Source organism: Acanthisitta chloris, unplaced genomic scaffold (genome assembly GCF_000695815.1).
Source record: "Acanthisitta chloris isolate BGI_N310 unplaced genomic scaffold, ASM69581v1 scaffold13323, whole genome shotgun sequence".
In the NCBI taxonomy this organism is placed as follows: Eukaryota; Metazoa; Chordata; class Aves; order Passeriformes; family Acanthisittidae; genus Acanthisitta; species Acanthisitta chloris.
The window spans coordinates 64,504-77,578 of NW_008665506.1; the positions used below are offsets into that span (position 1 = coordinate 64,504).

Consider the following 13,075-nt stretch of genomic DNA (forward strand, 5'->3'; position numbering starts at 1 on the left):
CATCTCACTTCTAGGTTTCTTTATTACTTTGTCAAAGACATTTGAATATAATTTATTCTGGTATTGTAGTCTAGATCACAGCCAAAAATCTCAATTTTAATGAAAACCCATCATTTTTGTACTGATTTGAACTCCCAGTAGCTTTAAGCACCCAAATAATTTGAATTTTTTGTTCTGTTTAATGAATGTTCTGCAGTTCTAGAAAGATGAGCTCTGCACTTTTGTTCACATACAAAAAGACAGTCTAACAGATGTAAACTATTTATTGAATATTTGCCACCAATATTGTTAAATACATAATCTTGCAGTTTTCAGCTTTCAAGTTAAAATGTCAGAAACAGAACACCAAATATTTACAATTCTTATAAGGAATGTTACATAATGACACATTAAGGCGTAAATTCTTTTGGCTTATAATTCTGAAAAGAATGATAATAGCAAAAAAGTGATGCAAAATCTTCCTGGTGAGATTATGATTAAGCTACAATGTTTTACAAAAATATGGTGTAAGATGGCAATAATCCCATTCAAAATCCTGCATTAGGCCCCTGGGGAGGGGCTGATAATTTATACAGTCAAAACTTTTAAAATTTACATATAAAGGTACCCTATCCACCATTGAAAAGTACAACTCTCAACATATACAGCTTTCAGGCCACAGTTTTGAAGGTCTGCAGTATCAAGTTGGTTTGATGAATTAGTCGGTTGGCACTTATGAACACGTTTATTGCCCTGTGGAAAGAGAAAGGTATTGCTTCAGGTGGGTTTAGAAACATGGCACTCAGTAATTGCAGCATTCAATAAATACAGCACTCAATAAATACAGCATGAAGTTTGAGCAACCCAATATATTGGCATCCAGGCTTTGAAAACTGGAAGCAGATTGATGTTCTACCCTATGGTGATCCACCTGAAGCTCAGTGCTGGCAGGCACAGCCTCATTTGCATAGTTAATCCTAGAAAGGCTCTGATTATTTGGCAGGAACTTAATGAATTTGGCTCTCAATCATTACTGACATCTCAATCATTTAATTCTGGGGTTTTAGCTAACTAAGACAAAAAGTGGAGCAGATGACTGGGGGCTGGGACTAGATCTTTCAGGTCCCTTCCAACCCAAACCATTCTCTGACTACGATTGTTAAACATATGTTCTTTGCAAAGCTGAGCACTTCACCCCTCAGTCATTTCAGAATTGGCAACTTTTTCCTCAAAAAACACCAAGCATGGAAGCGACATACTTTTTAGATATCTTTTTGTTAACAAAGCTGTGGGGTCACAGAGGTTTTGAGCTCAGTAATGGTGTCTGGGCATGACTGTTCTGTTAGGGCTGTTACCTCCTAGTGAGAGCAGGGACTCTTACTCAACATGCAGTTCAGACAGATATAAATTACTCCTGATTTCACAAGGATAGGAAATACAAGCCTTACCTGAAATTTCTTACAGTATTGCAAATACCTAACACACTTTAAGCTTATTCCCACAAGTACTTTTGTCCAGTAATCATAAAGCTACCAATGTCTACACTTCTCATTTTGGCATCATAACCAAATTTAGCCTCATTTCAGTAAGAGGGGAAAACCAGAATGCTTTGACAGGAGCAAAATGGTGTTCACAGCTGGTCTTAAGACTTCCCTCTCCTTCAGTAATATACCATCTCCTGCGTGCTCTTTGTCTTTGCCAAGCTCAACAAGAGCAGACATGAAAGTTAGTTCTCATCTCTCACACTGTAGCGCACAGAACACTTTGGCACTGTCAGAATCTGAGGGGAACACACATCTTCCAAAACAATCACTACAGTGAAGTATACAGGAATAGTGACTTCAAAACCCAAGGTGACGACCTGGAAAAAGCCTCAGTTTGAAGGCTAAAATGTTCAAATAGAAAAAAGATTCAAGTGAGTAATTTCAATACTGCAAAGCACTAGAAGGGTCTATAAAGAAAGGCCAATAAAAATGCAAATCAAAGAGAACACTGCACAGATGTTTAGTGTTTGCAAATGATATTTCAAATAGGTAGATTACTTTTCTCAATGAAGAATTCATAATTTCTTTGTCCTTGTATATATACACTGAGAAAAAACCACACAGGGCCATGAAATTTAACTTTACATATTCAGGTTCCAAACCAGCGCTGCACAATGGTGTTTCATTGTGGTGAATTTAACAAGTTCCCCTTCCCTCCCTCAAAGGCTTTACAAAAGAAAGTGTTTTAAAGCAGCCACAACATTCTGAGGACACAGGTAAGGCAAATGAGGCAAGTGCTCAAAAAGGCAGCTTACACCCTAAAGCTTGTCTTACAAGGCCTTTCACAGTGTAAATTGGTAGTACAAAACCATACTTACTTTCCATCTTTAAAATAGGTTTTCAGAGTATCACTGAAACTTTTGGAGTATTTTACAAACTCTTTCTTTTGGTGCTCAAGTGCCTAAAAAAAGAAAAAAGGCCAGGAGGAGAGTCTTAGTTCACATATGGTTGGGTACGCTGAGAATCTTCAGGTTAAACTGATCACAAAATGGCTTAGCATTATATTTAGTCTAGAATTTTGATTTGTTTTTAGGAGAGATGAAGAGAAGTTGTTCTCTTCCTAGAAAACTCCCCAGACCTATCACAGAACAATCTTGTTGTGAAAGTATGTCACTGATTGGTTAAGCTCTCCCACTCATCCTTTGATTCAAAGGAAATGTCTCCTCTTATACAACTAGAAACACTGTATGAGAAGAGTTCCTGCACTTACCCTCCGGTTCTGGTATTGGTATTTCTTGAAGACATTATTTACTGTGTCAAGAAGTTCCTTTATTGCACTCGCAATGTCCCTGTTGGGCAAGGAAAAGATAACTGTAACATCCTTAAGTTATCAGAGGTGACCTCATGGCTCTCTACAACTACCTCACAGGGGTTGGAGAGAGATGAGGGATGTCTCTCCTGCCATGGCTGCAGGGAGAGGACTAGAGGGAATGGCCTTGAGCTGAGATAGGGAAGAGTCAGGTTAGATGTTAGGAATTTTTTTTCCCCCTGTGAGGGTGTTCAGGCACTGGGATATTGCCCAGGGAGATGGTGGAGTCACCATCCCTGGAGGTGTTTAAGAGGCATCTGGATCTGTCTGTGGAAGATATGGCTTAGTGTTAAGGAGTTATAGCAGTGGCAGGTTAACAGCTGGACTCGATCTTAGAGGTCTCCTCCAATCTTGATGATTCTATCATTCTATCCCATGTAAATGTGGGAATTTAATCCTTTGTAATAGTCAAATACTTCTTAAAACAGTCTCCACAGAAAAAGTGTCAGACACAATGTAGGAAGACCAAATGCAAAGAGCCAGACCAGTGTCAAGGGAATTCCGACTAGATCAGCAAGTTTGGTCAAGTAATATCCTAATCATTTATAGGTGAGGATCAGGCTCTTTTCCAATGGAAACAGTGCTGCTAGCACCTCATAGTATGCTGAGGGGTTGGAATGGACCTTAGAGATCATCCAGTCCCAATCCTCTGCCCTGGGCAGGGACCCCTCCCACTAGACCAGGTTGCTCAAGGCTTTATCCAACCTGGCTTTGAACACTGCCAGGGTTGGGGCATCTCCTGCAGCATTTGAACACTCAGGGCTAAATAAAAGGTCTGACCTCTAAATCTGCAGAAAAATACATAACACAGTACTTACTTGATTGTCTGAAGAAACCTCACTCTGTCATTGATCTCATCAGGGATCTTACTAAGAATCTGTTTAAGTGCTCGTGCCTTTTCATTAAGATCTTGGAATTCAGGTTCTGGTCTCTCAATCATATATTCTAATAAGAAGAACATATTCAAAAACACCGTTTAGTTTGTCTTCAAGTCTCTAGTGACAGCTAAAACCACTACTCAATGCAGCAGTACTGCCATGGTGGATTTGAAGGTGAACAGCACAAAAAAATAGCCCTGACCAGAAAACTGCAGTGAACACATTCTGTGTGTGAATCAAAACACAGTGCAACAATCATCTTTATTACTGCGAGTTGGAAAAAGAGCCCATCTTACTTTATCTGAGACACTGCACTAATGAAGTTCAGCATTAAAATAACTTAAAGCCTGTAATATGTTCTCCTTCTCTGACAGCATAACTACTGCTTTTAATTTGAAGGAGGGAAACAAGAGGATGTTATAGTCCATATATGCTTTTTTTCTAGTTGTTAGCACTGCAAAAGGTGAACTATGTACCTATATAAACACAGTTCTAAACATTCATTTTCTTTATTAGTCAAATATGGTTTTCAGGGAGATTTAACTTCTCCAAAAGAGGTATTAAAAATACAAATATTATTCTATTGCGCTGGGAAAGAAAAAACCCAAACTATTAAGAAACAAATAATCTCTTCTGAAATAAAGGAAAGAGAAATGCATGTTCCTAGTTACAGTCTAATTAAAAATAGTTATTGATCATAAGATTTATCACCTTCTACATCATCAGCTGCCATACGCAGAAGGGACTCTGTAAAGTTCACATCCACACTTTTTTTCTCCAGAATCTTCATGATAATGTCCTGTGTAAGCCCTGGATTTTCCTTTTCAGCCTGTATGGCAAAGAAAATTCTTGTTTTTAAATATGCCAGACCTGAATACTGCAAGCACAAAGGCAGATTTTCATATGAATTCCTTTATGCACTGCACAAGACTGCTAGAAACTTTAAAAGTCTAATGGTTTCAGGTCAGCAGATGACACTGAAATCCATTCTTCCACCACAACATTCATTTCCCTTGGACTATGCCACTGAGTTTGCATAAATAACTTTTCCAATAAGCCTTTCCACTCATTTCAATTTGAATAAGAAAGGTTTTCATGAATTTCCATATCCTGTTATATTTTCATAAACACTAAGCTTTGAGACAAAGATATTGCATCCATTGGAGTTTAATTCACTCAAACACAGGTGCTACTCCCCCACCTTCCACATGACATTTTATGAATGTGCCTCTTATGAATCACATCCTATGCTCAGACATCATCTTGGAATTGCTTTTTCAGAAAAAAAAAAAAAAAAAGCAGTTTTTGATTGATGACATATCTAAGTAAAGCTAAGCTAGAGCCAGACTGACACTGGAGGTGTTGACACTACCTGTGCTACTCCCAAAAAACTACTCTGTGGGGAATAAGAATGAAGGTGTAGGGGTTTTTTAGCCAGCACTACCACCTACCAACTACTATACTTTCTACCAATATCTCAGGTTTTACATTATTTGCATCCAGCTTAGCACCTTACCACCAGCTGTAAAACATTTAGCTTGTACAAGCTCTAGCTGAGACTTCAGACTGTCAAGGTACACTTAGATGTAAGGGTAGAAACAGGGAAGTGTTATGTGGCTGCACAGCTCACAGGTTAAAGTATGGCACACCTGCAATTATTTTTAAGAATTTTAAAAGATCACCACTCCATTGAGGCTGTATAAAGGAACATCTGTATTTTCAGTCTTTGGGAATATACGAGAAAACTCAGAAGAATCCCTTTTTTCATTTACTGCTGGATGCAGACACAACCACTGAATTTATCCACAGAAAATCCCATTACCACTCCCTTTGTAAAGCACTCTCAAAGCTGGCTATGTGCCTGTTGCTCGGGAGCACCTATTCTACATAATCCTGTCACATTTAGACTAAATTTACCTTCCCTGACTGCTTTCTCATTTAAGCTTCCGCACTATATGGACAAGCAAAGTCTGTTTCAAATTCCTCAATGTGTATCACTCAGATTTCTAATCATAACCTCTGCAGACATCTCAAACTTACACTCCATGCAACTGTCCACTATTTTTTTAAACTCTTGGATCAAGGATGAAGTCTTCAGATGCAAAGACAAGGAAACAAGCAAACTGAGTTTTTAGCTTCATCATATATGGTTTACCTTTTAAACAATCATTCTTCAACACAAGTTAGTTCTCACCTTAATAAAAGCTGCTCTCAGTGTCTGAGCTGCAGACAGATTTACTCTTTCTAGCTGCAATAAAAGTTTAGAATTATTAGCACTTCTGATGTTATCACAACAAAACAAGTCAAGCACTGATGCCCTGCCTTATACAGCATAATGCAAAAGAGAATTGATAGAAGCTCTCAAATTACTGGTCTCACTTGAGAGATACTATGAAGTTTAACCCCAAAGGAAAGACTTCCCCAGAGAATGAAAACAGAAGAACCAACATGTCACTGGATGTATTTTGCAGCAGAAATCTGACAGGAGCTTTTGAGAACATCTTGACAATCTCTGATACTCACAGATAAATAAGTATCTATTAAATTATCACCATTAGTAGTAAAATTAAAATGCAGCAAGCTGTTCACAGGTACATGTTTGTGTGTTACTCCCTGCCATGGAACACCAGACTTGGCATTTTCATGAAAATCCTTTGTAAAAGGTAATAAAAAAAGATCAGGGCCAAGATAACCAGCAACCTTTGATGAGCATGAAGTAGCATTCAGGGAAAGAAAGGTGAAACAATGCATAGCAAGGAGATGGTGCTAGACACAAAGCTTTCACAGCCAAAACAACCAACCTGTTACTGTGCCCATATTTCCCAAAATGAAGGGGGTTATTGTATTCCAAACTGTAGCTCACCTCATTAAAGACAGGGTACATAACAGCATAGAGAGGCATGGAAACCATAGAAGTGGTCTCTGCTTCATTCTTCATCTCTTCCATTGTCATCCTCATTCAAAGACCCACTTCTCCAGGAAAACACTATAGAAGCAAAAAACTCCTCATTCACTGAAATGTTTCTTCTTTTCCCTCGTTGTGCAGGAAGACTTGAAGAACTTGAAAAATGTATTGTCCTTAGGGTGTTTGAGGAAAGAAAAAACAAACACACAATTAGGAATGCTCATGACTGACAGGCTCTAGAAATGAAAAGGCACATAACAACATTAGTTTGTCAGTGCCTAGAAACTAGGAATTTCGTATGACATGAGTCAAGTAAATATGGAATGACCTTTTTGTGTAACTTTGAACCCTAATTGATATCTATTAAGTATTTTAAAGACTAAGGCGCTACCAAAAGCTTTTATCTTCCAAGCCCTTATGCAATCAATTTTCCTGAAAGAAGTGATTTTGTTTGCTATGTATTTACAGAAATCTTGCCACCACTCATGAGCAGCAGCATAAGGTTTCTGCCAACTCCCATACAGAAAAAGCCTGAAAAGCATTACATGCTGCAACTCCCAAAGCCATACAGATGCATTATGACTATTAACCTATAAATACTCCCCATTTTTGCACATGCACCAAGCTGTGATTCTGCTGGAGATCACTGCCTACTTTCCACCCATTTGGATTCTGAATACTCCATCCTTGGTTTTATATAAGCACAAGGCTGAAGTCATGTTTCCACTCAGGGTGTGTCACAGGCTATGTTAACTCAACGGAAAATTATTGTTCCAGTAACTGAATCTTTGGAAGTTCTCCACCCAGAGAGAACATCATTGCCCAGACCCAGAAATTATGTGGAATGGAACAAAGGTCACCCTGCAGTTCATAACAAGTCCTTGTTCCAGCCTGATAGATTTTCTGTTCATAAGATTCTTTTAAAATATTTTATATGACATAATTAAGTTTAAAGACCTCGAGTCCAAGTTAGGAATAAAGATAAAAAGAAAGAGATGAGCAGTTTTAATTTTTAGATTTGCTTGGAGTATTTAATGCACTAGAGGAGGTTTCTTCCTCCTAACAAGCCTCAGACACCAGACATTTGCATGTCTGTGGAATTTACTGATATTTTAGTAAGAAGTGAAAGAACCAAAATGATAAGAAACAGTGGAAGCTACTACAGCAATCAATATCACTTCCTGAGAGTATGAACAGGCAAAAAAACCCACCAAGATATTTCTTCAAGCTACATTCCTCATTATGCTCTGCACTGGCTAGAAATCTTCAGGCTGTTTCAATAAAAGAACAGATTTTTTTCTGCCCAGGGCAGGTATATACTAGTTTAGCCGTAATTACATGAGTGAAATTTGTTATTGATTACAGGCAGCACAGAGAAGAACTTGGATGACTACAAGTACTGTGCATGTCTCATCTGAGTGTGTGAACAGCCACTATGAATATACACAGAAGTGAGAAAACAAGTGAAGAACTGGTCACACTACAGAAACAGCCAATAACAACACATGATTTGAGGAAGAATTAAACATGACTGTAGTAACAGCTTCACACAAGTCTTCTGACACAGGGACTGCTTATTGCAAAATCTCATCTTGGTTCCTCTTGCTGTTCTAACCCTTCACCATGCCCCACAGGAGCAGATTCCTACAGCCCCAGACAGGATTCCTGAGACTTTGGAAAGGGTCTGGTATGAATGAGATATTCCACATGGATGGAACTGCAAAAATCAGGGTTCTCACATTTTTATAACCTGCCCATAGATGCTTTGCAGCTGTCAAGAGCATGGCAGAACACAAGTGAATATTCATAATTCCTCAAAAAGTTGAATATTTTTCCAGAACTTGTTTCAGAGTTATATAAAGTCATGCAAGTTCTGCTCATGACGGGGGAGGAAACTTGTCTGAACAAGCTTTCACTCACTACTGCAGGTACAAACTGTCCCATTTATTATACCTGTGCATTCCCTGCACTGGAGACTTTGGCATGAGAGGGGCAGAGTGGATAGAGATCTGTTTTGTTGTTTAATTCCATGTTTCTGGAAGTTCAGTAACTATAAACTCATGCAAGGTGCTAATCTGACAAGCACCACTGAAGACAACATTCACAGTTTAATTTACTGCAAGTTTTTATCTAGAGTGCTGTGTTCCCAGAGTAAGTTTGTAAAAGAGTTAAATCAGGTCATTGAACATTGCTCTAGTCTACCCAAAAGATTTTTATCACAGGAAGAAGGGCAAAAAAGGACAAAATTGCCATTAGATATAATTACTTTGTTTTTATGGGTTAGCAGTATCTACACACACACAAAAGGAAATATGAAGTGAAGTGATGGATTTTTATGATGATGAAAACCTATTACACTGTGGACTACCATGAAGAACTCATTTTCTCCTGAAGAGCCATAAGCTATTGTTACTAATCCATGGTACAGTTAAAACCCTCATATAAAAACAATTAGACATTATCTATTACCTCTTTACCAGGCACTGACACTATTAAAAGAAGAATCCAACACTTTGGATTTATATTAACACAAAGCATATAAGCGTTGTGACTGAACAGGTACATTTATACACGTACATAAGAAATACATAAGAACATCAAATGCCTTTGTTGCCAACGTATAAAAAGAAATATATTCAATATATCACACTGGTTGTTCATTATCCCAGAAATCTTCCCATTTTCCAGAAGATACAGTAGGTAGAGTCATGCTGTCATGCAAGTACCTGACTGCTAACACTGCCACACTATTTATCTGTGCAGTTAGGGATCAACTTCTCCACATATCTTAGACGTAACTTACGCACTTCAGTTTTCGCTAGTGTTAAATAGAAAGAATAAATATCTTCACAAAACCTCCACATTTATTGTGTTACCTAAATTTGTCATAGCTGCACCAAACCACAGACAAATATCTTTGAAGGTCTCAATCCTGATCACAGACCAAATCCCCATAAAAACTGAAGCTTCTGTTCTATTATTTAGATCGACTATTAGCAAGTCCACTAACCTTCAAAACGGCCTGACTCAAGCCAAAGTTTAATGCACATTATCATGCAGCTACGAGGAGCTTTCAGCATTCCTTTTGGGATGTGATCAAAAGCAGCACTCTGTACAGCTGCCAAGCTGCATGACACTGTCTCCTCAAAGCTTAACTTCAGTTCGCTACAATCTCAAAAGAGTCTTTTCTTTGAGACCAGTTTACCCTAGTTTCATCTGTCAACTGGGGTTTTTTTTACATTCGCAAAAAAAAAAGAAGAAAAAAAAAGATGGAATATGATTCCATGAGCAGGTGATTTAGTAGAACAGCACAGTGGAGTGATGCAGTTCAGAAAGTCCTGGAAATTGCTGCAAGACGCATAAAGGCTGTTACTCTGCTGGCAAAGTTGTTAATTGGTCTGAGGGGGCAGATGAGGAGAAGACAGTAGGACACTGCCAAATATCACACAGCGTACAAGCCTGATTTTTTTCTGTTCCAGTGATCCCACAGACTCAAATCTACGTGTGTGCAACTGGAATCATGTTTCCTGCTAGATCAGATAGAATCAGCCATGGAGAGAACACACAGAATGATACAGGGAATTTAAAGAGAATCTGGATTTGTAACCTATACTAAGATGCCAGTTAATATAATCTTGCCTGCTCAGCCTTAAACCATCAAACACATCAAGCTGTATTCCAAGAGATGCACTACCATGGAATACATGCTTTCACTGTCAGTATAAATCTTACATCCTAACCTTTAAGTCTCAGCACTAAAATATTATCCCAGCCATTCAGAAATCACTGAGAGGACAGGTACATTTTAGACGAGGAACAGATTTGGAAGGATTCTCTGACAGACCTATTCCCCCTTATCCATCCAATGACATTTTAAATCATTCAGTTGAACTTTATCAGGGAAAAAAAACCCAAACTACATTAAGATAAATTTCCTGTTAGGCAAAGAGCACAAACCACTACACTTCCCAAAATGTAGTAATTGTTAGCACTGTCTAAGGTGATAATTTGCTTTCTCTAATAGGTGTAATTTACTGACAGACTTTTGGTCATGCACTAAAATCGAGTAGGAGAAACGCAGAGCTACTCAGTTAAGAACATAACCATTACAATGTAACTGCAGCAGGCAGAGAACTTCTGCAAACTCACTCCTGCTCATAGGTCAGTGAGAAAACAAGCAAGGGATGCATCAAAGACAGGTGTTTGTATAACACTGTCTTCTGAAACAAGGTTTAAGGAGAGCAGACTCTCATGAGTTCAACTTTGAAAGAGCTTTAAACCAACAGAAACATTAGGTATCATCTGGCAGGACTTCAATTTTCAGCTCTGTCACTGATAGATCTACCTCTGCACTGATGTTGCCTCTGTTCCCTTCTCCAGGCTCCTTCTACCTTAGATCTGGTAAGCACCTTGACATTAGTACTCCTTTTTAGCAGAGTACTACAGAGGAACAAGGCCTGAGGCAGTGATTTACAAGAATTATTACTTCTATGGTTGGCTTCTAGTAAAAACTACAGCTCTGTTCCTGCTAGAAGAGGTTATCTTACTGCCAAGCAGTTCTGCTCCACCTTTTGCAGTGAGGATTCAAGAAGAGGTTTGACCTTTAACCTGACCTGAGATCCCTGAGTTACCAGAAAAACTAATCTAAGTCCAGGAAGAAAGAATGAGAGAAGGGAAATAACAGCATAAACTCTATTCTGAATTCAGAGGCAAAGAGCTTGGCTTGATTTGTAAGACCAATGTGCATGAGAGGAAGGAGTTTAGGTAATTTACTAATTGCTGTCACAAATCTTCCAGAAAATGAAATACAGAAGAAAAAAATTAGCAGAATATGCTCTTTTAACTGTATTTAAAGCCCACATAGAGCTTGATAACTAAGTACCCCTTATTAATGGTCACTTAAAAAAACCTAAAAACAACTCCTTCTCGTCAGGTGCTACTTTACCTGCCACTGAATTTCAATTATCAATTGCAATTATTTCCCATTGCACAACTTAGATTATATAGTACAAAGCTTCAAGGCTTTGTGCTTCATACACAGAACTCCCTTCCTTGTTTTGAATACTGAGAATTCCTGACAGTGTAGGTGAATTCCCTGGGATTAACATACAGATCAATGGTTAAGATAACAACCTCTGTATTTTAAAATCAGCAAAGAGAACCAGAAACTTTTTTAAAAAAAAGTTACTTACTGCACTGATTCCTTATTCTAACTCTTACACCAGGAGTTTCACTGGAGTTAGTAAAAGGAATGTCACCAAAAAACTGGAGTTGTGAAAGTCTCTCTAAATGCCTCTCTAGAACAGAGATAAGCAGTTCTCAAACATCTCCATGCAGATGTGATAGCCACTTGCAGTCGACTTCACTCTGACAAAGCAGAACTGCTTATGTCCTTTATTACTCCAAGAGCAATTCCCATGACTAATTCACAAATCACACGGACCTGTGATAAACCCAAGTCGGCTATTTTTAGAACCATCATATCTACGTAAAAAACAACCCCCATGCCTAACCCCTGAAATCAGGCTTAGAATTACTTCGTGTTCTTCAGCTGAACTTCAAAATGGAAATGATTCAGCTTGTCCTAATACATCATTTGTGTCTAACACAAGAACCTATGGCCTGTGCTCCAGTTCCACTAGTCAGCAACATTAAAACTGTTATTCAGTGATGTTATACAGCATCACTAAAACACGTCAGGAAATATAACCACAATGACGTATTTGTTTCTCTTTCTTTGGGAATGTGAAAGCATTATACAGCATCACTGAAACAGGTTGAAATATATAAACACAGCAACATATATCTGTTTGGTTTTCTCCTCTTTGGGAATGTGAAAGCATTATACAGCATCACTGAAACAGGCTGAAATAGATAGTCACAGCAAGATATATCAGTTTCTTTTTCTCCTCTTTGGGAATGTGTAAGCATTATACAGCATCACTGAAACAGGGTGAAATATATAAACACAGCAAGATATATCAGTTTCTTTTTTCCTCTTTGGGAATGTGTAAGCATTATACAGCATCACTGAAACAGGACAACATATATAACCACATATATATGTAAAAACAACCTATCTCTGTTTCTCTTTCTTTTTCACCTCTTCAGGAATGTGAAAGCGCAAAGCTATCCCTTTATCAAACACTACCACGTATGACACAGCTCCAGACACGCAAATCCCTTCCAACACGTAAACACCAAAGGACAAACAGTTCCTGTGATAACAGGAACAGCACAAACCCGGCCCAAGATTTCAACCATCACCCTTAGAAAGACACCAACCTCCCCAGCCTAGCGACCAACCCAACCCCTAAAACGCCTTCCCCCCTAGATCCAGACACATCCCATGGAACTCTGCGGAGAACAGGACGAATCCAAACTACCCTTTCTCCCTGCCCCCCTGCCGCAGCCACCTGACAGCGCTTTGCTCCGGGAGGACGAGCTAAAAATACTACAC

The 13,075-nt window shown here is 38.6% G+C and overlaps 1 protein-coding gene across 1 annotated transcript; it reads right to left on the reverse strand.

Annotated features, from left to right (window-relative positions):
• Positions 1 to 249: 249 nt before the first annotated feature.
• PDCD10 (programmed cell death 10) lies at positions 250 to 6,793 on the reverse strand. The gene is made up of 7 exons (XM_009071788.1): positions 6,574 to 6,793; positions 5,905 to 5,958; positions 4,422 to 4,539; positions 3,651 to 3,777; positions 2,734 to 2,812; positions 2,342 to 2,424; positions 250 to 732 (listed from the first exon to the last, which is right to left on the reverse strand). The coding sequence occupies exons 1-7, from the start codon at positions 6,667 to 6,669 to the stop codon at positions 651 to 653; spliced, it is 639 nt and encodes a 212-aa protein (XP_009070036.1). The 5' UTR covers positions 6,670 to 6,793; the 3' UTR covers positions 250 to 650.
• Between the last annotated feature and the right edge of the window lie 6,282 nt (positions 6,794 to 13,075).

Coding starts and splice junctions, on each gene's coding strand:
- PDCD10 (XM_009071788.1), bottom strand. CDS start 6,669: ATGAGGATGACAATGGAAGAGATGAAGAATGAAGCAGAGACCACTTCT. Junction 5,959..6,573: donor TGTACCCTGTCTTTAATGAG/GTGAGCTACAGT, acceptor CTTTTATTGCAG/CTAGAAAGAGTAAATCTGTC. Junction 2,813..3,650: donor AGGTTTCTTCAGACAATCAA/GTAAGTACTGTG, acceptor CTTGCCCAACAG/GGACATTGCGAGTGCAATAA.